This window comes from Rhipicephalus microplus, unplaced genomic scaffold, assembly GCF_043290135.1.
Source record: "Rhipicephalus microplus isolate Deutch F79 unplaced genomic scaffold, USDA_Rmic scaffold_21, whole genome shotgun sequence".
NCBI classification, from domain to species: domain Eukaryota; kingdom Metazoa; phylum Arthropoda; class Arachnida; order Ixodida; family Ixodidae; genus Rhipicephalus; species Rhipicephalus microplus.
The window spans coordinates 5,827,260-5,853,563 of record NW_027464594.1 but is presented as its reverse complement, the minus strand read 5'-3'; the positions used below and the strand labels follow the sequence as shown (position 1 = coordinate 5,853,563).

Here is a 26,304-nt window from a genome sequence, read left to right as displayed (position 1 = left end):
ACACTTGCATCTCATCTAAATACCTAAGTGCGCATAACATTTCTGCCCCTGTTTCATGTTTGCTATATTCATGCGACTGGTGACGTTGTGGTGATTTTAAAGTGACCTATTTATCTTTCTCATTCGTGCTTCCCATGTAAAGAATTCCCACTGTACGTGGGATCTGCCAATTTTTTCAACATACTCTCACTTACTATTACTTTCTCACTTACTCAATCATTAGCTAGTGCGTCGACAAATGGTTAGTTGGAAGTGCAGTGAGAAAGCTTGCCACGAGCTCATATCTATCCTTGCAAGGGCAATGAATTCATTTGTACGCCAAAGCAATACATGTAACCAAATGCACGTACTCGAGGAGGGGCACTTGTAAAATGAACTTACAAGTTCATATGCGCATACTCGCCGTAATCGAAAAGCCATTCGACGTTTGTTGCTCGTTGGTCACTGTAAGTATATAACAAAACTCATTACTTATATTCCACGATGAAATACACCCAATCATTAACTCGTCACGCCGAGAGTGGAACTCAACCTCCCCAAAACAATGTGCCTTTGAGATGAGACTGACAAAGATATTTGTCTTTTATTGTACTTTCACCAAACATTGGCACGTACTTGTGCTAGTTACTTAAGCTCACTTTCATTTGAGAAACTACTCTTCCTATCAGTGCGATTATTAACTCGAAACGATGGTGCACACGCATTGCAGTAAAAATCAGAAAAATGTTGTCGTAGTCATCTCCTCACTGCGTAATTCTGTGAGCAAGACTGCAACTATTCTTTTTTACTTTGAAGCATCTGGTTGCTCAATTTAACGGATGTACTTGACTACGCGAGTGTTTACACGTTATCAAACAGGTTCTTGGGTGCCGTCGTAATCCCGTCTAGATTGGAGTAAGTATGCGTAATACCACCAAGCTCCTACATAAAAAAGAACTGCCGAGGCCGTGTCAACAGCATACGTCGTACTTTGTGCTCCTTTGCCACAGTCCAGAAAGGAGACGCCCTCAATCCATGCTCTGTTTTGCGATCCAATCCTCCACTCCCTCTCGTCTCGGTCGCTCGGCCACCAAGGAAACTTTTCACCGATGGAAGAGTGTATATAAACAGAAAAGAGTTCAAAAACTTCCATAGACGAGACTGTTATTCAGAATCCTGCATGCGTGCAACCGCTTCAGCGCGGATGTCCTTCCAGAGGTCCATGAAGGAGGACTCCTTCTCCGCTTCCTGGATACGATTCTCCATCTTCCTAAGTTGTTCAGGAGTGAAGTAATCCCTCCAGCTTCCGACTTTTCCAGTTCTCACGTACTCGTAGTTCGTCACTTGTGCAACCTGATCTTCGGGGCTGAGGACTTTCCTCCGTGAGATCACGTCCTTCCACTCTGGGTTGCCCTTACCTGTCAAGTCGAGGACCATCACGTTGCGCATGCTATCGATGTGTGATCGCTCCAGGATCTTCTGGAGGGAGGCTTCGTCCTTCTCTAGAGCAAGCCTATACTTCTCCCCCAAGAAATATGCCAGCCTCAGTGTCACTTCTCGGGTGTTCTTCTTGAGCTCCTCGTATGTCACGAAGAGCACGTTCGGTTCTTCCCTGAGTGCGTAGCCTGCTGCTACGTGTTCGAAAAAGTCGCCGTATCCGAAATTGCCACTTACGAACGTGTCGAGGTAATCGTCGAACGCCCCGTTTCTAAACTGGAATATGGTCGTGTTGATCGCCATGTTGTACAAAGAGACGCAGACGTCCCATGGATTTCGGGCGATGTAGACGTACTTGGCTTCTTCTGTCATCATATGCTTGTCCAATGGTAAATGCGTAACGAATGTTCTCAGAGGCAGGGACGAGCTGAAGCCCTCGATATCCATGTACTCGAGGAAGCGCATATTTTTTGCGAACTCTTGATAAGTGTTGATTGTCTGTCCCTGTTTCAAGATCAAGTGCGTGATGTACATCAGCCAGTGCGTTCCGCTCTTCGGAAATGTTACTTGCACCAGGTCTCCTCCTTTCGCCCTGAAGTTAAGCCTTTCCCGCAGTCTGTCGGGATTCAGGCCCATGCATCTGGGAACTCCGTCGATTAATTGGTAGGCTGGCCTCCTCCTCTGCATTATCACCAGGTGCTCCTGCAAAGCTACACAACAACGTTATACATATTTTCTAAGTTTTTACTACTTACGGTTGATTAGGTTCTTTTTAGCGCGGTTTTACTTCTCTAAGTGACACTGAATCTATTCATCAATGCGATCTCAGCTCATGAAGCCCTGTTTTTTTATTATCTCGTTGTCGAAGCACTACTTATTGAGGAAAATGAAGGTTGCAGGGGCCATAAAGTGAACATTTTCCTAAAGTTCTGGCACCTGTGCGCTAGTGTGACGTCACATATTTTGAAGTTATATTTTGATTTGGGATACCGCGTTAATTTACCGAATTAACAAATACCTTGGGTTGGATAGCATATAACGGAGCAGGCTGTAAGAATGGTGTCATTGATTGTGGGCAAATGACGTTGAAGGTACTCCTGCGAACGATGGTTTAGCGTCATTCTATATGGAAGTTTGATTGATTAAAAAATAACTTCATATGAAATCGTGATTGTGAGCAGTTATTTATGATCTGGATGTTTTAGTTTAGTCGGCATCAACATTGAAAACACTGACAAAAAGTCAAACTCACAACCGACCACAGCGATCGCATGAACTCTGAAATAACTTACCGTAACTGCAAAATGAATTCCCTATAAATTAATCGTCCCACAATTTTCGGAGAGTTTATGCAGAAACTAAATAAGGTTTTGCCCGCGGCGATATCATACGATCACAGCATACGACAACTGACAACATACTTATCATAAAAACAGCGCCAATAACGAGAAACAAGAAAAAAAGAAGGTTACCAACTCGCCCAAGCAACCACGTTACATAGCGACAACATACGGCAGCCCGGCTCCTCACAACAATACGAATAAAGAGTTATAGCAAAAAAGAGTCGTGTGGCATCAGCATTACTGAAATTGTGAAAGAAATAGAGGCTTGGAAAATCCTTGCACAAGTGGTTTTGCAAGGTTTTCAGTTCCTGTCTTCAATGCAGCAGCTCCGATCTACTATCGAAGTGGGCAAGACCACTTGTCCAAAAGTTGGCTCCACAGATACTGCCTGCATGAGAATATTTCATCGTTTGCACCTCGCTCAGAAGCACTATTGGGAAAATAAAGGCTTAATCTGAATAAAGTGAAGTAAGAAGAAGCAATCTGTAGTACGAGACACAACCGATGGAGGAAGGGTACGGGACGCGGTGGAGTAAAAAAGGCAAGATTTAACCTTTAATTTGAATCGTTTAAACTTATATGAGGTTTAGATTTATGATTTGCGAAAACAAAAAATTCGATCGGGAAACTAAACACCAAAAGGTTGCCGGTGTCATCTCGCATAGTCATGAAAGGGTCGCGAAAATTGTGTTACTTAGGAACTGAAGGTGTAAGGGGAAGTGATGAGATTAGGTGAAGCTATGGGCTTGTCTTTAGGTCTTGGAAATGGACAGGTATGAAAATATTCGTACTGTAACGTAAAGTCAAACTAGAAATACATTCAAAATAAAGGTGGTAAAGAATTAGTTGAACAGGGAATGTCAGAGGAGTGAAGGACCACTGGCATGCGTGACGCCTGCGAACCGATTTTATCTATGACCTCGGTGATACGTAGCAAAAAGGTGTCATGGCTTTCGAAATCCTTATCATTGTTCCATTGGCGAACGCCTCTTTTATACTGTTCATGCTGTTGTCACATTTGGATTTCATGACCGCCTTACTGAAGGACAAAACGCAATGCGATGAACTAACTACAACTGACGTTCATTGTTCACTGCACAGCACTGTTTGATAGGGCTTCTGAGATCAATACGACAACACCTCTTTCCTTGGATCCATGCATGTGTCTTGAGCGACAGCACAGTTCTTAGCGCGCTCATCTCTCTGGTGTGCGTGGCTTCAACGGCATGGGCTGAAACCACTATGGAGGCCGCTCTAGAGATAATACCTTCCAAGTTTTTTGTGAGGAAGTAATATGTGATGGCCATAGATGAAATAAGCACATATGTGATGTAGAAATGAATATCTGAAACTGATAGTGCAGTGAACTACTGGGAAGTGGCACATTGTCTTAACTTCGCTAGACTGCCTGGAAACAGGGGGCGATATATCAAAACTTTCTAAAACAATAGCTCTTTCTTATTGCCCATCTGCCTTGGCTAATGATACAAGGCATCAGGATTTCCTGACATTTTTGCTTATGAACAGCTGTAGCGTTAGCACCTTTTTTGAATGCTGGCCCAGTACGCCAAAGTTTATTGTTAGCAACAACAAAACCAACCGACCCCGCGAAACTACAAGGTGACCACTTTAACATTTCGAGCATCAATTTAGAACATGAGTAAGATAGCTCAAGAAAATCAGCAAAGAAACAGCCACATTTGGCAACAATACGAATATACTAAATGCAATTTCTCGCAATAATAGAGTCATGCTCTACTGACATCTGACGTCCAAGATTGCAATGGCTGCTTACCTGTTCTTCGGTTGCCAGAACAAGTTAACTGGCCTTTAGTTGATTTTCCGATTGTCGACCAGAACTTTGATGTTGCACATGATGAGGGGGATGGTTTGTTTCCGCTTTATTTTCACATGTGGTGTTAGCAATGTCAACCACGGGCCTCCAAGCAGGGACGCTGATTGTTACCTCGCAGACTCACTCACAAATATTTTGGCCGGTTGAATTTGACAGCAGCAGCGGCCATGAACTTTCGCTCTATAGTGCGACATAAAGGAATGAAGCTGAATATATCCATCACTTTCGAGACGCGATTTATCTGGCCGTTTCTTGCTTTAATGGTGGCTTTTTGTTGATAGAAGAAATGATTGTCACATCAAGGGCACGCTGAGCGCCCGCTAAGCGAATAAACTCGGGTACTGTGACAGACGACACAGTTTGGAAAATAGCAGCCAATGTTATTTCCTGTGCGCAGAACATTGTGCGCTTTGCTATATATTGTAGAGGTTATATTTCATACAGAATACAGCTTTCTTTATTGCCCTCAGGCTGGAGAACTTTACGACAAGCTGCGAATATTTTGCTGTCACTGTAAGTTATATTAAATTGACAAAAAAGAATGTTGGTAACTGATGTCCTACTTATCCAGCTGCCGAACGTTTTTCATATGACAAAAATTTGGAAAGAAGGAAATCTTTCACCAGCAATTTTAAAAAAAAAATTCACCAAAAATCACGATACTGCGTGATGCGAATTCTCAGCGAAGCTTCATGTTGAAATTGCCAATTGTGTTTGAAGTTCTGGCTATGCGCAGTTGTCAACGAATATGACATTCTTTACATAATAGCGTGGAAACTTCCCGTGCTCGAGTGCTACAGGACACTGTGCATTGTAGGCGTCACGAATCATGCGAAACACTGACAGCCCCGTAACTACAAGCGAACAAGGCAAGTCAACCACAGCGTACAGCGGTGAGCACTGTTAGGGTGAACACGGCTCAGCGTGGCAGCGCTCTGTGGAGCACCAGTACAGCCAGTGCGGCCGCGCATAGAATCCGAGTGGCGCAGGCGCACACGAGCGCGCCGCTCTTGCTTTACTACAGACAAGCCAGACTGGCACTTTGCTACTATAGTGAGGTAGATCTATATATACTAGATCTATAGTGAACACTATCTATAGCGAACTAGATCTATATACACTAGATCTATAGCGAACTAGATCTATAGTGAACTAGAACTATACTGAACTATACTGAACTAGCTCTAGTTGACTATATTGCTACTACGGGAGGGCGCGGTCAAGCGTCGTAGCCGGTGACGTAAAGCAGCTCCCGTGTCTGCGTGTGCGCATGCGTCGTTACGCTATGATGCGCGCCCGCGCGGCCACGCGCTCGCGTGTTCATCCGAACAGCGCTCACCGCTGTTCGTGCCAGCCCTGCATGCGCACGAGCTCCGACTGAGCGAGCGTGAAGCAGCAAGAAAGCGAAGTTAGAGGCCAGCATGGTTGGTGGTAGCGACAGGCTCCGCGTTCGCTCTCTTTCGTCCTCGTTCGCGCTATCGGTTAAGCCAACGACGGCGAAGCCACCCAAAGAATTAACCATAACCTATATAAGAGCTGCAGCACACTCAAATATATTTCGGCAAACAGGAAGCAAACGTGAATTCTGCGTAGCAGTCTGCGAATAACGCTACTTATGATGACTTTCGAAAACTAACGCCAAGAATGACATGAAATTCCAAACAGGGGCTGGGCAACTGCCACTTGTCGAGGCTGCAACTTGTTGGTTTTCAAATATATTGACTTTGAGCCACGTCTTTGCTTATGAGGCTTCGAGCCAAGTTAAGGGGCATCGACTTCTTTGTGTAATTTTGATGTTTGGCATATCGTGGGCTTATTAGGCACGTTGGCTACAGCTCAGTGTCCAGTGTAACGTCGGCAGCGAGTTACAGCTAATACCATGACGTAATCTTTATTGTCCATCGCTAACATTGGCTCGCATTCCACCACAACGTGGTGCCAATATTCCTGCGGGCATGAACCACGTTAGTGCTTTGCTGCAGAAGTAGACGTACCATGGCAACCGCTATAAGGGTTTCCATCTGGCGAACAGTATCAATTTTAATTGCGCTCGAAGTGTTCTCGCGAGTTGTGGCGCGTTCCAGTGGTCGGGAAGGGGCGAGGGCGTTGTGTTTCATTGGTCTTGGAGGAGCACTTTTTCGGCGCCGAGGGCATCCAAGAGTAGCCCTTGGTGTTTCGTCGCCAGTGGCGGAGTAATTAGAGCGCAGAGAAAGTCACTTCTGGTTTTATGACCGGGCAGGCGGTGACAAAATGGCTGAAGGTAGCAGTGACGCTTGCCTAGTGCTGACGTCGGTAAAGTTCAGACACATGACGCTTGGCGTCATGCGCGTCCGCTATGAGCTCTGTTTTCAGAGCAGCGTTACTGTTCTTTTCGGGAGACGATAGCACACGTCGCCACGGCCCCCGTGTTCTGGTCTGGCTGCTCGTTGCCCTTGCTCCTGCTCGCCCAATGGAAAGCGCTATTAGCCAAGGTACAATGCGCAACGTCCAATCATCATTGTGGGCATGGGCAGTGCTATCAAAGTACAGTGCGGCGCGCCATTCCATGGTGATGTCTGGGGGGCATGCACTATACAATTCATAGTGTTTGCTCTGCTCGAGTTGTCTTTGACGTCGATAGTAAATAGTGCTACGCGCTATTTTTAACTGCTCGGTTTTCACTCAGGAAAACTGCTAGCATCGCTGGGCGCTAGCGGCACCGTGACGTTTGGACAGCGTCGCGATACATACAGCCGAATGATACAGTCGACCAAGCCCTATACGTGGTCATAACGCTACATGAAATTAAGGATAAACCCCTGTGGATCTGCGTTGATTATCGTCGTTGGAGCTAATGCACAACGAAGAACATGTATACCGTCCCCCACGGATAGAAAAGACATTGGGGTGGCTGTGCAAGGCAAATCAATTCTCGTCGGTGGATTCGAAGACAGGCTGCTGTCAAATCGCCGGCGACGAGAGGGATTGAGAGTGACGGCTTGTTCGAGCGGACATTCATGCCATTTGGATTCTGCTCAGCACCTAAGCCAATGGGTGCGTTAACTTGAGCAGCTCGAGCGCGCTCTAGATGGCGGAGTGCACTTCTGTAAACTTGACGAACCTAACGGTTAAAAAGCGACTTCAGGTGCGTAATAACGGAGCGTACTCTCCGCGCTCCTACTTTGAGACGGTGCACGAGAGCGTGCGCCTCTTGTGGCTTACAGAAAAACCACAATAACGTGCTTCCGGCTTTTTTCCCCACTCGTTTCTACTGCCGCAAAACGCCACACCGCCGCCGACGCACTGTCGGGCCCCCAAAGGCAGTCGACGGAAATCGCGGTTAAGCTCAGATGCACTCCGCTGCAGATGTCGCACCCGAGCGCACTCGGGTGTGCATCTTCAGAGTTTGGAGTGCGGTAACTTAACGAGCCCAATGCAATGCGCCATAGACACAGTACTGGTAGTCCTGAAGCAGCAGCCTTGCATCGTCCTCTTAGATGGCGTCGCCATTTCTTCAGCAAACATTCACTAGCAATATTAGGAATAATAATTTTAGGCCTAATATTGGACGGCCATTACCTTGAATAATGATTTCATTATTATGAAGCGGACTGCCAACAGGCCAACCAAAAAGTACGTTGAGGTGAGCACAACCCCAATAACTAATTTTACGCAACAGTTGATATAATACCGGTTCATCACGATACGCGTGCGTCGATTATGAATCAGTATCGCGATGCTCAAAAAGGTAAGTGTTTCCAACGCTTTGCTAAGCCGACACGGTGGCACTGGCCCGTTGCTTTGCGTTCTACACTTCATCACCTCCGAGACATGCGCGCGTCTTTCTCGGCGGGCGCGCACGCCTTCCTTCGTTTTCGAACTGCCAGATCGCGCTCGTGTCTAACGTGCCTCGATGCGCTCGTTCACCTCCGCTACACGCTCGAAGCACTAACGCAGCGCCTTCAGAATACCATTGACCAACTTTCTTGCACAGAACATCAAATAAACGTTTTTTTCACTCTCTCCAGACGCAAGACTATCGTCTTTCGACGACATATGCAGTGTAACATTCTGATCCGGGCCTAAATTTTTTTCCTATAGGCTTAAAGTTGTGAAAAACCGCACTCCTCCATACGCTGCCAAGAATTATAAGTTTACCTCTAATATGATTACACTTAAATATTGACTGGGATGGTGACTTTTAAGCAGGAGGATAACAAGATATACCATGGAATATGTCCATCAAGACAATTCTGAGAAAGTGGTCAATCAGAATTGTCAAAGAGATTTAGTCAACAACTCTTTTTTTATTGTGGCATGAGCAACCAGAATATCTTGCCAGAATGAATTCATCAATGCTGAACGGGGATCTTTAACATGTAGAGCAGCGTGCATGGTCTTCAGTACCAGTATTCTCAACAAGGACTGTCACAAAACATTTTTGTGAGCTTATATTTCAGCCAGTCACGAAGTGGGACATACTATTAGGGATGGTAAATTGCCAATGGGAAAAGGTGCCAACAAAGGAGAAGTTTTGTGGTTGAGAGGCCTATCTTTATGTTAAAATTAATTTGCCTTCTCTCTTGTTTGCTCTTTTTGCATGAAGCTATATTCTTTCACCCTTGGAATAATGGCTTCGGTTGTGGGAGTTCTTCAATTTACTAAATAAATAAATAAATAAATATTTATGGTAAGCATAAGTCACCGAAACCCGTGAAACTCACTCCATAAGTGTACCGCGCAGAAAAAAAAAGTGGAAATTATCCTTAAGGGTACTGCGCAAAAAAAAAAAAACTTGTGGAACTCACTCTATAAGTGCACAGCGCAAAAAAAATAAACTTGTGGAACTCACTCCATAAATATACTGCGCAAAAAGCGGACGGAAACACGAAGTAAAGAAAAAGGACAGACAAATGCTTGTCTGTCCTTTTTATCTACTTCGTGTTTCCGCCAGTTGTTTGAGCAGTACACTTACGGATCAGTACCAACTTGTTCAACTAGCCATTCTCTGGAATACCTTGAGCTTTGGACTCACGCGTACTCACAATCACGAAAAGTTTCTTCTATATGATTCGCTCGGATTCAAGCTAAATATCACTCATCTTGATACACTCAGACTCATGACACGATCTGATTCTGTATAAGTCAGAGTGAGTCGATTGATGAGTGTGTTCACCGAGCTGCGCCTATAAGAGTGTATGAAAGCTACAAATATTAAAACACGTGAACGAGTTTACTTGTTTATTCGGTATCCTGAATGAGTTTAATAGCATCGGCACGGATGTCCTTCCAGAGGTCCATTACGGGAGACTTCTTCTCCACTTCGAGAATACGGTTCTCCATCTTCCGCAGCAAGTCGGGCGTGAAGTAATCCTTCCAGCTTCCTACTTTACCGCTTCTTACGAACGCGTACTTGTCCCTATCTGGAGTGTGAGCTTCGCCGCTGGGGATCCTCCTACGGGAAAGCATGTCATTCCACTGCGGGTTGTCTTTGCCGGTCAAGTCAAGGACGACCACCTTGCGCATGTTGTCAGCCTGCGATCTCTCTAAGAGCTTCTGGAGTAGCGACTCGTCATCCTCCAGGGCACGGCCGTACTTCTCTCCCAAGAAATATGCCAACTTCAATGCCACCTCACGGGTATTATTCTTGAGTTCCTCGTAGGTACAGAAGAGCACGTTTGGTTCTTTTCTAAGAGCGTAGCCAGCGGCTACGTGTTCAAAATAGTCTCCGTAGCCGAAGTTGCCGCTTACGAAGGTGTCGGCGAAATCTTCGAACGTGCCATCTCGGAAATGGTACATGTACAGAGTGTTTGCCATGTGGTAGAAGGACACGCAGAGGTCCCATGGATTGCGTGCCATGTATACGTACTTGCCTTCCGCGGTCATCATGCGTTTGTCCAACGCGAAGTGCGTGACGAACGTCCTCAAAGGCAAACGCGAGGTGAAGTCCTTGATGTTCATGTACTCGATGAAGCGCCATTCCTTGCAAAAATCTTGGTACTTTGTCATCGGTTCTCCTTCTCTGAGGATTAAGTGCGTGATGTACATAAGCCAGTTCGTTCCACTTTTCGGGAACGTTGATTGGACGAGGTCTCCCTCTTTGGCCCTGAAGTCGAGTGTCTCGCTTAGCTTGTCTAGAGTGATACCAGGGCACCTCGCAACTCCATCTATCACTTGGTAGTTTGGACGTTTCCTCTGCATCGTCTTTCTGCAAGCCATAGAACAATGTGATGTAAAAAATTGTAAATGGACGTTCCCCCTGCTTGTGACCGTATCAAGTATTTTTTCATAGGATTATTTTCTAAAGCGACAACGAAGTCTATAAAAATTACCTTTATGTGCAATACCTATTTGTTAAATAAAGACTGATAAATGAAAGTTATTTAGAATAATAAATTGCACCACAAAAACACACGGATGCCACAAGGAGACAATAACGAGCGCTGTATACAAAGGTCAGCGTGTCCCTGTGTTTTGTCCCAACTCTTGTGTTTTAAAAGCGAATGCATTTCTTAGTCGGGGCATGTCGGCGTATGTCGGCGTCTGCGTGCCGGCACGTGTTATTTCTCCCCTGTCATCTCCCTCTTCCATAGCAATAGCTGCGGGAGCGCGCTTATCCTCGACTCTAGCAACCGGAGCAGGTGACGCGGGTGGAGTAGCGGAAAGTGAGTGGAGAGGAGGAGCGTGCTCTGGCTTGTGAGGGCGCTCGTATCGCGCGAGCTTAGTGGAGCTCCTGTGTGTGCGGAGAGAGCGTAGGAGTGGGTAGGTCCAGTGCTTCGCTGCTCCTTCTCTTGTCGTTCCCTCTCAGTCTCCTCTCTGCGCCCACTTTCTCGTCCGCTCGTTCGTACGTATATACACAAGGTGTGAAGCGCACGCCTCACTGGTCGACCATTCGCTGTCTGATGAATGTCTGAATAAATGGTGATCAATTCTCGTCTCGTCAATAACTTACACCATTAAATATACTACGTTGTATACTTTGTGCGGAAGAAATGCGTTCGCATTTTCTCCCGATTCTCTTCGGGAAGGTCGGGGTTATCTTTTTGTTTTTTGCTCTTCAGTATTTTTGCAATAACATATGAAAAGGTAGACCTCAGCCCTTTTTTAATCTCTCCGAAATGAATTTATTATTTTATAAGAAAATGAACGCCAGAGTGGCTATCGGTTCCACTTCACGCCTTACGTCCGGCGCTCATACTGCAGCATGGTGTCATTTATGTTCGTAGAATGACCCATGAGAAGATGGCTTGGAGGGAAAAAAAAACCCATCCGAAGACGTTATGAACAACAGTATAAGGCGGACAAAAAGCAGACGGAGTCGAAGGCAGAACGGGTTGGAACAATATGGAGCGAAGGTTGCTGAAGTCACATGGCTGCAATGTCGGCTTCCGGACCCGAACGCGAGAAGTCCGACAAGGCCAGGTCGCTCCAGTGACCCATGGTGTACTCGGAGGTACGCGGCCTCAAGGGGTTCTATTCGTGACTCTACCAGGTCATGTACTTGGTGTCCTAGCCCCAACTCCGGTCCTAAACCACCCATGGAGGGCATAACCGCCTGTGCGGGGCTCTCTGTTGGGAACGAGCTGGTGCGACACCTCGAGTGAAGTTTGAGAGCAGTCATGGTTCTTGCGTGGCCAAAAAGCCTACCGTATGTACCCTCAGGCCCCGAGTGACTGGCGGGCACGTTGCCTCGGTGACTGTGACCTCGTCAGCATCGCCGCCTCATGAGACGTCAGCCTACCAAGCTATGGTCACTGTTAACAGCGCTTCTGACTCCTTATAAATGTCAGAGCGGGACAGTAGAATACTGCCTTTATGTTGCAACTTACGACAGGTTCTCTGCGGGTTATTATTCCTTCGTTTTCCTTTTCATTGCGGCTTCAAAATTCCTGTTTTTCTTGTTTGTTTTTAAACCAGCTTCGTCATTTCTTTTCTTCGAGGCTCAGTCGGTGACGTGACGGTTAGGTATTGCGACAAGTTCAGCGTGATGCCGCCACCCATCTTTGCCTCTTGCGTCTTTCTTTCTTTTCTAAGCGAAGAGAGGGAGTGGATTTCTTTTGGTTCTGTGGAAACGTGACTTGCTAGTACTGCTTAACTTTTTTGTCTCATCAATGTCATTTTGACGGTCAGGCTATGGAAAAGTCGACCATTAGGAAGGCTCATTATTTATAAATGGTCAACGTATGCACGAAATAAATCAATACATAAAAAATTAAATATTTCTATTCAGGTTTTGGGGTGTACAAAGGGTATGATATTAAGCTTCATACAAATTGTGCATCAAAGGCATGACATGGTTGGCAAAGGGTTTCCATTGTTTCAGTGTGTTCTTGCAGCTTCCATTACTTTTCTCGTCCTCTCGTTGTACGTAGTCGGGCTCTTCAGCACGCCACGGTCGCTTCGAAGTCATTTCTTGAACTAACTGTTGCCTAAGTGTCTCGTAATGAAATATACCCTTGGTGGGGATAGCTTAAATATGTTATCGAATCATTCTTCGGGCTTGATTTACCGGCTTAATGCGTGTTACAAAATCGTCCAAAATAGGGGGACCTTGAACACCCCCTTTAGGAGTTAAACGGGATAGCGATATCCCGTCCCTATAGTGCGTTCTTCAACCACTTAGTGCATACCTCTTAACGTTCGATGTTACTCAAGAAGTTTAAATTTTGGATTACTACATTGTGATCGATAAAGTTGAAAGTGGCTTGCATCACTGATGCTATCGCATATGGCGGCTTTCTGTGTATTGGGTAGCATGCTTTACACCACGAGCAATGATGCCGGTAAAATGTTTTCGAACTTGCTATGAATTCACTACGCGCTCTTGAGGAAACAGGTGACGTGTGCCCCTTTTGTAATGGGTAGCTAGCTTTAAACCAAGAAGTCGTTATGATAATCACATGCTCAGACGCCCGATGGCAATGTACGCTTGTATCACCCAATATTACTGAGATATTACATATCGTATTCAGAATACTGTACACAGGACGTTGCATTGTAAAACATGCGCGTGTTTTTAAAGCATGAAATACATTTTCGTTGAATTCAAGGCAGATAAGTTATTTTAACTGTATTTGCAAGCAGATGCGTGGCTGCAAGCAGGTTCGTGACACCTGCTTATGCCGCAAACGTCCTGGTTCCGATTCTCACATGGACTAGGAAGCATTTTTCATTTTCCTGGTTTCCATATTTTTAATTTTTCGCACATTTTCGCTCACAACTAAAGACGCCCACGCCGACGTTGACGCCAGAATTTGTTCGAAAAGAGCTCTCTAATGCTCTAGCTTTAATGCACCGTCAGAGTCCCTCTACTGCCAACTCATGTCCTATGACCGCTAGGTACTCAGAGTTGATTTGACAAGCAAAACATAAGGGTATTTGCAGAGAAAAGTAATCATAAGATTCTACTGAGTCAAAGGCAAAGATCACGCCAGACCTACATACTACTCGAAATGTCACTGAATAGAATATGCATTGCCTATTACTAAAAAAAAGTCCGATTAGCGAGTATTTCTTAAACTTGAGTGAAGAATAGCAATTCCAGTTTGATAATAGCCGCATACATTATTATCATGTAATTTTGTGATCTAAAGAACAAAATACCCGCGTTAAATTAAGCTTGAGGCATCACCCAGGTTGTTCTGGCGTCCCAAAAGCGGCTCAGTGGGTGCGTTGGTTTCACATACTTTGAAAAGTCAGGCGTGACCACAACAACGGAGCACCAATGGCGAGAGAAGTAAGGGAGCAGATATGGCACTTCGTGTATACAAAGTGTAACAATTTCTTGCCATTATAAAAAATGGCAGCCGATCCAGTGAATGCTGATGATGGAGTGAAGCTAGGTTGTAAAGCCCATGTTATCAAAGTTGAAGTGGCTAACTAGTTCAAAGGACGCATGGACGGACCAATGGACAGATGGACAGATACATGGACGGAACGATGCCCGGATGGACGCACATATGTACGGACCGATGGATGGACAGACTTACGCACGCACGAACAGATGCACGAGGGGAGACAACGGACATTGTGCGAGAAGTCTAAGGAGCTGCGCTCCTAGAAATTCAGATATATAGAATACCCACTATTAGTAATTGCACCAGTTAGATCTCTTGCATGGTGCAACGAAGTTGCCTATCGCGGTTATAACCCAGCCCGGCCACTTGTGCTTAGCTTGCAAGCTAGAAAAGGCAAAGGGCTGACGTTGATGCAGACAAGATAAATCACCAGTCACATATAGGTTAGTCGACTCACGAAAAAAAAATCGCCGAGGAACTGGGGCAGACTGAAGCGCATACGGCAGATATAACTAAGTCACGACACAAAGTTTATGCCTCCTGTTTCAGTGAAACACGTGCTATTACTGTATACTGACAAATATAACGCATCCAGCTCAAGCACAGACCGCAAGCAAGAAAAAAATCACAGCATATCCACGGGGTGAATGATGATGAGTGGGCGAAGCTCCTGAGGGGAAATCATCGGTAAAACCGTGACTCTTCAGTGAAAGTTTGCCCACTACATCATCAAGAAAGACGTGAGAAACACTGTGTGTGTATATGTACGGCAGGGTCCTCGCGCCGTTCCCGTGACGCTTGGGCCTCTGGTTCTCGAACGCTGGGATCTCGGCGGCGGCGTCGCGCAGCCAGACGACACGCTTCGGCCTCCCGCTCTCGTACGGCAGGATCTTGGTGGCGGCGTCACACAGCTTGACGGAATGCTTCTGCCTCGCAGTCTCGCACATCGGGATATTGTCTGCGAGCACGCGCTGCCGCCGCTCAGCGGCCTTATCGATTGGGCAACTCCGAGCATGCGCCAACAGCGAACGGATTTTATTACAACGCTCCCCGCCATCTAGTAAACAATTGAAGAACTAAACTAGAGGTAGCCACGCCACCTAGTAAACAATTCAAGAACTAAACTAGAGGTGGCTGCATACATACGTCAAGGATGGACAGACCCACGCCTTAAGGAGCTTCACCCCTAAAAAAAGTTGACCACACCGCGTGATTTGGTGGAAAAAATGGGGACATTTCATTGAGGGGTCACCTGCTATAATGGTCTAGTAGTTAGGATGCTCGACTGCCTACCCAAAGTGCCCGGGATTTAATCCCGGCCGCCGCTGTCACGAAAATGCTTCAGGCCTTTGAACTAACGTTTAGGCGCACGTTAGAGAGCTTCATGTGGTCAAAATTTCTAGAGTCCTCCATAGCGGCGTCTCTCATAATCACATCGTGGTTCTAATGCAGCGAACCCCAGCAATTATGTTACAAAAATGAGAGACAGCAGAGGAAAAGTGAGAGCAAACAGAGAAATGAAGTAGTCTAGCTTACATTACTCAAACATAGAAAGGAAGTAGTCTAGCTTGCATTACTCAAGAAAAAGGCTTCGGCACGCCCCGTGACGTGTAGGACAAACCACCTGCGGTTATTTAGAGTGACAGAGACAACAAGATATAATGTGAAAATGCACAAGATGATGACAGAGAGTGGGGTTTTGGGGGATGCGCTGATATCAAGAATTTTGTATGAATGAAGTGCGATCAACTCGCAAGACATATGTAGAAAACTTTACAGAGAACTGAGGTATAAAAGGCGCCTTGACGGCGACGAGAATTGGCATTAAACACGGTTGCTGACGGTCGTCATCAGTGCATTGTGAGTGGAGTACAGACAAAAATCACTGATGCTTAAATAATGCACTTTCAAATATTTAACTACTGTCGAAACAAGACGAAACCGCTATTCTCGTTTGCATCGAATCAGGAAAAAACCTATGGGTGTATGGATGGAATAAACTTTATTTTGTATCCAGCGTGTTAAATGGCTGGGCTCCCGCCTAGGTGTCGGCTAGAAGGTCTTGCCTCCTAGCGGCTTCCTCAGCCCACTGGATTGCCCATAGCTGCTAATCCAGGGCTGAGCTGAGCAGCACGGCCAGCCAACGCGCGCGGAGGGCGTTGGAGGAGGCCGCGTTCTCATTACTGGGTTTTAATCTCTGGCATTGCCATAGTATATGTTCTAAGGAAGCTCGTGCCTGACAATCTTTTCATTGAGCGGTTGCGTAGATCTCTGGATACATAGCATGTAGTAGCGCTGGATTGCTATAGGATCTGGTTTGTAATTGTTGCCTTTGCACAGACTGTGCCCTATTGAGTTTATGATGAGGAGGGGGTAAACACGCCTCTGTAATTTTTAATGTTTCGTAATTTCATTGAACGTTGTCATTCGGTCCTTCAACTCCCACACATTTAGAAATTCTGACGAGGGATCACCATTTGTCGCAGCCTGAAACGTGAGTCCTCGAGCTATGTTGTGTGCCACCTCGTTAGGGTTGATATCTTCCGTGGTGTCGGGTATGTGAGCTGGGAACCAGAGAATGTAAACAAATCTGCCGCCTTGGTTGGTTTTGCCTGTTCTAAGAATACGCAGAGCTTCAGGGGAGATTCTGTTATTTGCAAAGTTGCGTACACCTGCTTGTGAATCGCTGATTATATAACATGCGTCAGTTTGTAATATGGCCAAAGCTATAGCTATCTCCTATGCCCTTTCAACACGTCTCGTGTGTATTGCCAGACTGGTGCTGCATTGTGCCCCGCCGCGGTGGTCTAGTGGCTAAGGTACTCGGCTGCTGACCCGCAGGTCGTGGGTTCGATTCCCGGCTGCGGCGGCTGCATTTCCGATGGAGGCGGAAATGTTGTAGGCCCGTGTGCTCAGATTTCGGCGCACGTTAAAGAACCCCAGGTGGTCGAAATTTCCGGAGCCCTCCACTACGGCGTCTCTCATAATCATATGGTGGTTTTGGGACGTTAAACCCCAAAAATCAATCAATCAATCAATCAATCAATCAATCAAATCAATGGTGCTGCATTGTTTCTTGTAGTTAACTACAGCCACGATTGAAGCAGAATTTGTGTTTGTAACGGGTGGCATCTACGAAGACCGCTTCTTTGTTGTTTCCGTAGCTCTTTGTCATCGTCGTGGCTCTGCCCAGCCTTCTACTTGCGTTGTGCATGGGATGCATGTTTTTAGGTGAAGGAGGAACTGTGATCTTAGCCCACATGTCGCAAGAAATGTCGCATTTGGTGCCATATTGTGTGTAGAAAGTGATGCCTAATTTTTCCAGGATGTATCTACCAGTCTCTGTTTTAGAGGGGCGCTCGTAGTGTGCAATACGCTGCGCCTCTATCAGTTCTCCATATGTATTATGTAAACCTAGCTCTAACAGCCTCTCTGTACTTGTGCTTTGCAAGAGCGCCAGCGCTTGTTTGTAGATTTTTCTTATGAGGCTGTTTAATTTCATTTTTTTTCTGCTGTGAACCATCTATGGTACGCAGAAACATACGTAATGTGGCAGATGACAAACGAGTGGATCAGCTTTATGACATTTGCCTCTTTCATGCTGCTATGCTTCTTGGTAAGTCTTTTGATTAGCTGCATCGTTTGAGAAACCTTCGTTTCGATATTGCGTAACGTATCCCCAGTGGTGCCTTTGGCCTCTATCATTAAGAGCAGTACCCTTATCTTGTCAACAATGGGTATGGTGTGTCCATCTCGTGTTTTAAGTTGTATGTCTGTGTAGGCATGTGTGTTGTGGTGCTTGGAAGGTCGGCCTTTTAATGGTTGTCTATATAGTAGCAGCTCAGACTTTTCGACTGAGTACGTGAGAACAGTTCCTTCTAGGTAATGCTCTACGGTATCGATTGCTTTTTGTAAACGTTGTTCAATTGACCCATCGCTGCCGTTGCTTACCGACAGAGTAATATCATGTGGATACATTGTGTGGGGCAAACTTTCTATCTTTTCTAATCCACTTCGGAGGTCAGTTAAGACTAAGTTAAATAACATACGTGATATCACTGATCCTTGGAGTGTCCCTGCACTACCAATAGATATTTCCTCGGATGTAAGGCCTCCTACAACGATTTTAGGTTGCCTATCCGTTAGGAAGCTCCGGATGTAATTATACGTCCGCTCCCCTAAACCTAAGTTACTGACATGATTCAGTATGGCTTGGTGGGTGACATTATCAAATGCCTTTTTTAGATCAAGCCAGAGGATGGCTCGAGTTGATCGGCTAAGGTCATCTATGATGTGGTGTTTTAATTGTAGCATGGCGTTTTGTGTACAGAGATTTTTCCGAAATCCTATCGTTGCACATGGGAGTACGTTGTTGTCCTATAGGTAGTTAGTCAATCGGGTCAGTAAGGCATGTTTCATTACCTTACCAAGGCAGGGAGTTAGTGAATTATGTCTGAGATTTTCAAGCTGTAAGCGTTTGCCTGCATGGCCTAGGTATAAGCACGACGTGCGCCATTTTTCAGTGCTGCGGTATGTGGTCTTGTTTCCAGCATTCGTTAATGAAGTCTGTTAATTTGACAATGGACGTATCTTTTAGGTCTCGCAGTGTTTTGTTCATAAAGGCGTCAGGGCCCGGTGCCGACGTAGTATTTAGTTTGTGTAGAACTGCTCGTATCTCGGCTTCGTTCAATTCTTCATCAAGATCATGATTTGGCACTCCGACGTAATCGGCCTTAGTACATGGTGGTGCCTGGGATATGTAATTAAGCGCGACCTCCTTGAGAAAGTCTTTTTCTGTGCCTTTAAACACATGTAGAATTTTGTTCATATTTTTTTTGTGTACCGTTTTTGTGTCTTTTGTGTTAAGGAGGTGTCGAAGTTAATTTCACGTTTTGCCAAGGCTCAGTTGGTTGTCCATGGTGGTACAAATTTCTTCTCATTGTTGGCAACAAAGCTGTTGTGCATATTGTTCGATTTCCTTTTTAAGTGTGGCTATCTTTCTCCTTGTGTTCTGTTATATTTCTGCGTTTTCCAGCGTTTTTGCAGCCCTTGTTTGGCTTCCAATATATGTAATAGCCTACTGTCCAGAACTTCAAGCTTAGCTTCCGGTGGGACTATATTTGTTGCCTTTGAGATATCCTGCTTTGGATTAGCAGTCCATTGGTTAATATTTGTAATGATTTATGTGATGCCCTATCATATATTTCTGAATTTAACCCAGTCAACTAGCCTAAGCTGTTTGCCCATGTGTTTGGCGGGCCCCCAAAAAGCTGGATTTCAATGATAGAATGATCGTTTACAAGGTCTTGCTGTGTATTCAGTTATTGCGCAGATTGCGTATTCTTTATAAAAGTGAGGCCGGGTGTGGTATCATCACAGACACTATTTCCTTGCCTAGTGGGTATTGTGGAGTCAGTGATGAGTGTTAGGCCTTCCAGCGGCGAGTCAAGCCAGAGATTCCTGCCCTTGGGCTGAACGTGTTTATAATCCCGTGTACAATGGAGGAGGGGGGCATTAAAATCTCATCTGATTATTATTACAACTCGGTTGCCCGCTATGGTAAGCGTGCGCTTAAAGAGAGTTCAAAGTCTGTGCCCTGTGAATTCCGGGTAACTGTACACGTTTAGGATGAATACACTGTCCCCTGTTTTTTTTTCGTGGGTATGATATAAATTTTTATACTTTCTGTATCGGTAACCTGTGTGCTGTGCTGCACTGCCGTGTGGTCCTTCCGCACTAAAATCTTATGGAATGTTGAAAATAATCTGTTGAAAACAGGCGAAATGAATGAAATCGACAGGAAGACGCTTTCGGCAGACAATGCACGAAGACCCTGATTGTTTGTTTGATCCAGCGCAAGACTTGATGAAGCGGCAACAACTGCTATAGGTAAGCGTACACTCAAGCGTCTGCTCCAAAAATCTACAAATACATAATTTAGCAAGTAATATTGTACAAACTGGAAAGTGGCAGAGTTTGCGTGCCGGGCAAAATACGTAAACGTATTACTCGACTTGTAGGAGCCGCGTTTCTTCTGAGATCTCGTGCGGCTGCAGGTATACTCGACTAGGCGAAAAAAATATGAAAGCTGCCAAAGCCAGGAATGAAGTAAATTACAGCACATAAATAATCACGTCTTACTTGTGGTGCTAAGAAAGACGACCCCATGAGAGAGGAAGAGACAGGTGCTACTAAACACTGCTTTATTGGAAAGGTTGTAAAGAAAAAAAATTGCCAGATCCCTCGTAGAGTGGGAATCGATGATATGCGAAGCACGAACGAGGAAGGTTGATATGCCACTTTTAAATCACCCTAATGTTACGAGGTGGAGGTAACTCATGCCGTAGACGACTTCTGTGTCATGATTGTCATGTTTGGATATGTCGTTTACCTTTGTCATCTATTCACGTCCCGTGATGCCAAATTTTGTGTATGTGAACCTATCGAAAGGCCGCGAGCACGCCATGAACGTGGTATTCTGTGATGATCTTACATGATACGCGTGTCATGATTGTCATGTTTGCACCAGTCATATACCTTCGTCATCCATTGACGTCACTAACACCAAATTAGGTATATGTGGAGCTAGCGAAACGGCCGCGAGGGCATCATGAAGGGCCCAATATACTTCAAAGTAACGTTGACGCACATGCACGCTGGGCACAGCACCGCTATAAGTTAGCAAAATGTGACGACTCTATAGTCTGACGCCAGGTGCGACCGGCGCGGCCAGCGTCCGTCAGCGCAGACCGATGCCAACCGGCGCGAGAGACGGCATGCTGCATTTCACACCCACTTCGTTACCCAGACAGCACTGCATCTGCCTATTTTCGTGACGGAGGGACGCCGAACGCACTGAAACGCGCATGCGTGAAAGCAACGCAGCGTGGTGCAGCCTGCGAGTATATGGCAGGACCGGCGCTTGACGTGGCAACGCCGGTGTGACGCAACGAAATGAACGCCGGTGAGCAAGCGTACCACGTCACGTCGAAATGTATTGGCACCCTGACTGTGGCATGTAGTCAAGTTCTCACATGACACGCATCTCACGATTATCACATTTGCACCAGTCACATGCCATCATCATCCATTGACGTCACGTAATATACAGTTTAGCATATGTGAAGCTAGCAAAACGGCCGCGATCACATCATGCGTGTGGCATGTAGTCATGTTGTTACATGACACGCATGTCGTGACTATCATGTTTGGATGTTTCATTTACCCATGTCGTCCATTCACGTATGGTAATACCAAATTTCTTAATGTGACGCTAACAAAATGGCCGCGAGCACATCATGAGCGTATCATGTAGTCATAATGATGATGATGATGATGATGGTACATTTTAGTATCACAAGGCCAACTCAGGCCAAACATCGCCAAACACACGTTTTTGGCCATTTTGATTATAGAAAGTCTACTCAGGGTTGCAAGAATAAAAGAGTGGAGCATAGGGCTTAAAGATAGGTGTAGTGAGAATGTCTGATGGGTTTAAAACGGGCTATGCTTATAGGTTTTACAAAGTAATGCAGTGTCGGCAACAGTCCTTGTCAGGACAAGGAGTGCGTGGTTCACGACATTTAATAAAAAATTCTCAGCGGTTTCCTCAAGATTGAGAGGAGGCTGAGATTAGTGAGAATATGTTATGGAATGTAGGAAGCCTACACTGTAGGAAGCCTACACTAGACCACTTTTGGGGGGAACAAGGGATCGTCTCCAAGAAATTGCGGGCGAGGCGAAATGTGTCATTTGTACAGCTTTGGGAAGTGACATAGTTTTTCTGGTTCGAGGTACGGGCAGATAATTAGAACGTGAATGACAGACAGCGCATCACCACATTTTGCACAATATGGTACCGGAGAGTTGTTTAAAAGGTGCGAATGTGTTGCATGTGTATGACCGATCCTGAGTCTGTACAATGCAACCTCTTGGTGCCTGTTACGTTTTTCAGTCACATATCTTCCTATTCTTGGCTTTACTAAGTGCAGTTTTTTGCATTTGCTGCGTTTCATTCTTCTTGCCATTGTCGACGCATTCGGCTTCTGATGAGTGGCCTCAGATCCTTATACGGCATGTTGTCTTCGTCAACTGATGGGCGCAGTGCAGCTGAATTCGCAAGTTTGTCCGCTATCTCATTGCCATCTATGTTGCAGTTTCCCGGAATCCAGCATAGCGTGATTTTGAGCCTGGGTTTGCGGGCTGACGTGATGCCTTTTATAAGTGTATTAGTAACTGGGTTTTTGAGTATCTTAGTGGAGGACAGTGCAGTCACTGCACTCAGAGAATCTGTGTATATGATTGAGGCTGGTTCTTTCTCCTTTAAAATGTGCCTTAAAGCTAAAAGTATGCCATATCGTTCTGCAGTAAATATGCCGGTATGTTCGTTCATTGTTCTATATTAGGAGAAAGCGGGACCATGTGCCGCACATGTGACTGTCGAGGACTTGGAGGCATCAGTATAATACTCAGTACTGTTAAGTCTGGTCTGGAAATTCGTCTGAGCAGACGCCTTTGTGCGTAAGCCGATCCACTGGTGAGGCTCTCAATGCCTTCGGCGCCCAGTCTGACAGACGCCGTCGAAGATTTGAGCAATTATCCAGACCAAGCAGCAAGCAAAGGCGAGTTCCCGTCCCTCAAATGCGGACCCTTTTGTCGTCCTTTCAAGCAGCAGTGGTGCCTGATGATCTCGGTGATCCACTGGCAACGGGGAAGCTGCTGTGGCCGGCGCCAGAGCTGACGGCGGAGCGGCGCTTCTTTAATCCTCAGTCAAGTAGCCGACCGGCCGACTGCCTGTGCCCACCAGGCATTGTCCCTGATGGCCGGAGGAGGAGACGTCGTGTCGCCGCGACGCCACGACGAAAGAGGGCAACAGGGACGGCGTTTTCCTGAAAGAGACTGTGACGGCCACCGCAGATCACCCCGCTAATTGGGCGAGCTGTGCGGTGGACCCTTTGAAGTGTGCGGCCAGGATCGTGGGAACTCTCGACAAACGGCACACACACGATGAGGAAGAGCCCTGCTGGCGCCACCACAGTGCAGTCTTCACGTGGACCGTGCATGCTCGCCCCCCTCACCTGTGTGTGCGTGATTGGTGTTCAACTCGGAGAGGAGGAGCCTGACAGGGCATAAAACGACGCCGCAGAGGGCTGGACGTTGCTCTGAACTTTGGAACGTTCAACCACCACGCTCGTGGTTTGTGAAACCACTAACTTTTCCTTTTCTGTAAATATGTGTACATAATGTCATAAACCTTGTTTTTGTTTCTCGTATCCTCCAGCGACCTGCGTTCCTCCTTCCGAACCTTAACAACTGGTGGCAGCGGTGGGATGCCATCATCAGCGAACGATCTTCCTTCCCCAACCATTACAGCTGGTTGGCAGTGGTGAGATGGACTTCAGGACATGGTGCTGTGCTGTGGTGAGTGCTTGGTCTTTGCTTTGACTTTCCAGGCTTCAATTGTGTGAGTTTATTAGAAGCTGGATTGTGTGTGGATTAGGGAGATTACCTTTTGTGAGTTGTAGGGATCACCTAATTATGTGTGAGATGCAGGACCAAAGTACAACGGCAATCATGTCGTGGAAGGCAATGCTAAGAGATAAACTTTTGGCTGTGAGTAAGCATCTAGGCATTGAAATAGAGGAAGGAATGGGCAGGACAGCGATTAGGAGGCTGATCTCGCAAAAAGCCAGTGAGGACGAAATTAAAAACGCAGTAGAGATTTTTGAAAAACAGGAAATGGAGGAACGGGAGCGAGAGGAACGCGAACGGGAGGAATGGAAACGAGAGGAAGGCGAAAGAGAGGAACGGGAACGAGAACGAAAGCAACGAGAAAAGGAAAGAGAACGGAAAAGAAAGGAACGGGAATGAGAGGATCGGAAACGAGAGGATCAGAAACGAGAGGATCGGAAACGAGAGGAACGCGAAAGGGAGGCATGGGAAAGGGATATAAAAGAGCGTGATCGAGCACGCACCTTGGTGCTCGAACAATTGGAACAGAAAATCGAGGCAATGAGGCGGAAAATTCAGCCCTCTGCAACTGTAGCGCACGAAAAGTGCGATAATTAAGTGAGTGAGGTGCAGTCCGGAGCTATCGAGAAGGCTAGCACATGTGAAGAGCGCAGCAGGTTCGAAGATGAACCGATTGCGAGAGCTGCGAAAGATGCTACTCCAAAGCGAGAGGCCGACAAAGGCCAGAGCGTGTGCGACGAGGTGCTGTGCCAGTTAAATGTTAGCGAAACAGCTAGGATAGCTGTAGAAAAGCTGGTGCAGACCTCAACTGTGTTTGTCGCAACGGTGGGGCTTGCAAATGAGGTAGTAGGCAAGGAAACCGGAGAAAGCTCAGGAGCAGCATCGAAAGCAGAGAGTGAGAAGAACAGTGTGGTTGTAGGCAGCTCCCAGCAATGCGAGCTAGAGTGTTTGAGGGAAGGCAGCTGCACTGTTCCCAAGAGTGTCAAGCTGTCCGCCAGTCTAGAGTGTGAAATGGGTGATTTTTTTGAAAAATCATTTAGACTGCGTGACGGAGACAGCTGACCAAAGCTGTGAGAGGGTTCACGAGTGTGAGTTGCTATCGGAAAGCTCGGAAACAACTCGCAAAAAGCGCGCAGACGCAGGTGACGTCGGAGAGTTACGAGCGAGACAAAATGCACTACGGGTATAAAGAAAGGCTCGACACGTTTGAGCGTAGCGAACAGAACTAGGGGTTCTGCATCGGCGTCAAACTCGGTTTGCATGCGTCGTAGCCGCTGGAAGGAAAGTACAAAGAAAGCGGATTCGCAAACAGAATCTCGTGTAAAGCACCAGTCTTCCGATTCCGTCCACGGAAAGTGTCATGGTGCACCATTGAGCTGTAAAGCCACCGATGACGCAACGCGAGGCCAATTTCCTAGTTGTAAGAAAACGGTTGGTCACAAGCGTTGCCGTAAAAGAGGGAAGCGTACGCGAGCGATAAAGCGAAGGCATGGAAGAGGTAGCAATCAGTCGGGCGGATGACGGAAGAGTACATCCTCGGCCAGTTCAACAACAAGGTCTTTGTTTCGTGCAGTAAGGCACAAGCGGCGAACTGGTAGTGTACAGCGCGAGTCCTCCAGACGGAAGGCGAGATGGAGATTTAGAGCTTTTCGTGGAAAAGAGTGTCGTCATGGTCCTAGAAGAAAGGCCACAATAGCTAAACACCGCTCGGCAGCTAGAACAAAGAGGACACCGACGCTCTTTCCCACGCATTGCTCGTATCCCCTCCTCCAGATTGACAGAGGTCAGCCGAAATCGCAAATGAGGCGTAACGCTGCCGTTCAGCTGGTAGCACGTGCACGTTGTTGCACTGGGCGTTCTCGAAATCTGCCAAGACCGCGACCGCCGCGTGTACGACTGAAGAGAGAACGACAACTGTAAGCTGGAGAGTCTGACAAAGGAAATCTTCTTAGAAGCATGTTTGTTTGCTTATTTTTGGTTTTAAAGCGGTATTCCTTTGTCATCTCCCCAGCTAGTTCGTGTAGTGGAAGTTTTTCTCTTCTAGACTTTTTGTAAGTATTGTACAAGCTTTTAGTTAGGCTCTAAACTAAGCTGTTATGCGTTATGCAGAGGCAGTGACCCGCATCAGTCAACCGACTGCGTGCAATGAGTTTTTCTTTGAGACAAGAGCACGTAAGTCGCAAATGAAGTTTTGGTACACCCGCTAAATTTGAAAGAGTAGTGCCTAGGTTATAAGGATATGACCTTTGGTTAGGTGCGTGTGTGTAGGCTAGCGCTCTTTGAATGACAGTATGATGTCGTGCTAGGGCGCACGGCAAAGTCCTGTGCGTTCTTTAAAAACATGGGCTGGCATGAAGCTTCATTCATTTAACGAGCGGGCTAGTATACGAGGGTTATTTCTTTTTGTTATTTTAGAGAGCGTTCAGAGATCAAGGTGATCTTT

General features: G+C 46.2%; 2 protein-coding genes across 3 annotated transcripts in view; both read right to left on the bottom strand.

Annotated features, from left to right (window-relative positions):
* Nucleotides 1–551: 551 nt before the first annotated feature.
* The window catches only part of LOC142785324 (3-beta-hydroxysteroid sulfotransferase-like), a 58,968-nt gene continuing 33,215 nt past the window's right edge, over nucleotides 552–26,304 (bottom strand). The window contains exons 1-2 of one of the 2 annotated variants that reach the window (XM_075883764.1): nucleotides 4,555–4,742; nucleotides 552–2,126 (exon numbers count right to left, since the gene is read on the bottom strand). In XM_075883764.1, coding sequence (XP_075739879.1) covers nucleotides 1,144–2,103 — 960 coding nt within the window. In that variant the 5' untranslated portion in view covers nucleotides 2,104–2,126; nucleotides 4,555–4,742 and the 3' untranslated portion in view covers nucleotides 552–1,143. Of the gene's footprint in view, nucleotides 2,127–4,554; nucleotides 4,743–26,304 lie in introns of those variants that run through there. The other variant, XM_075883765.1, reaches the window with a different exon arrangement.
* Nucleotides 9,820–26,304, bottom strand: part of LOC119169933 (sulfotransferase ssu-1) — a 29,907-nt gene continuing 13,422 nt past the window's right edge. The window contains exon 2 of the mRNA XM_075883763.1: nucleotides 9,820–10,801. Coding sequence (XP_075739878.1) covers nucleotides 9,835–10,794 — 960 coding nt within the window. The 5' untranslated portion in view covers nucleotides 10,795–10,801 and the 3' untranslated portion in view covers nucleotides 9,820–9,834. The remainder of the gene's footprint in view (nucleotides 10,802–26,304) is intronic.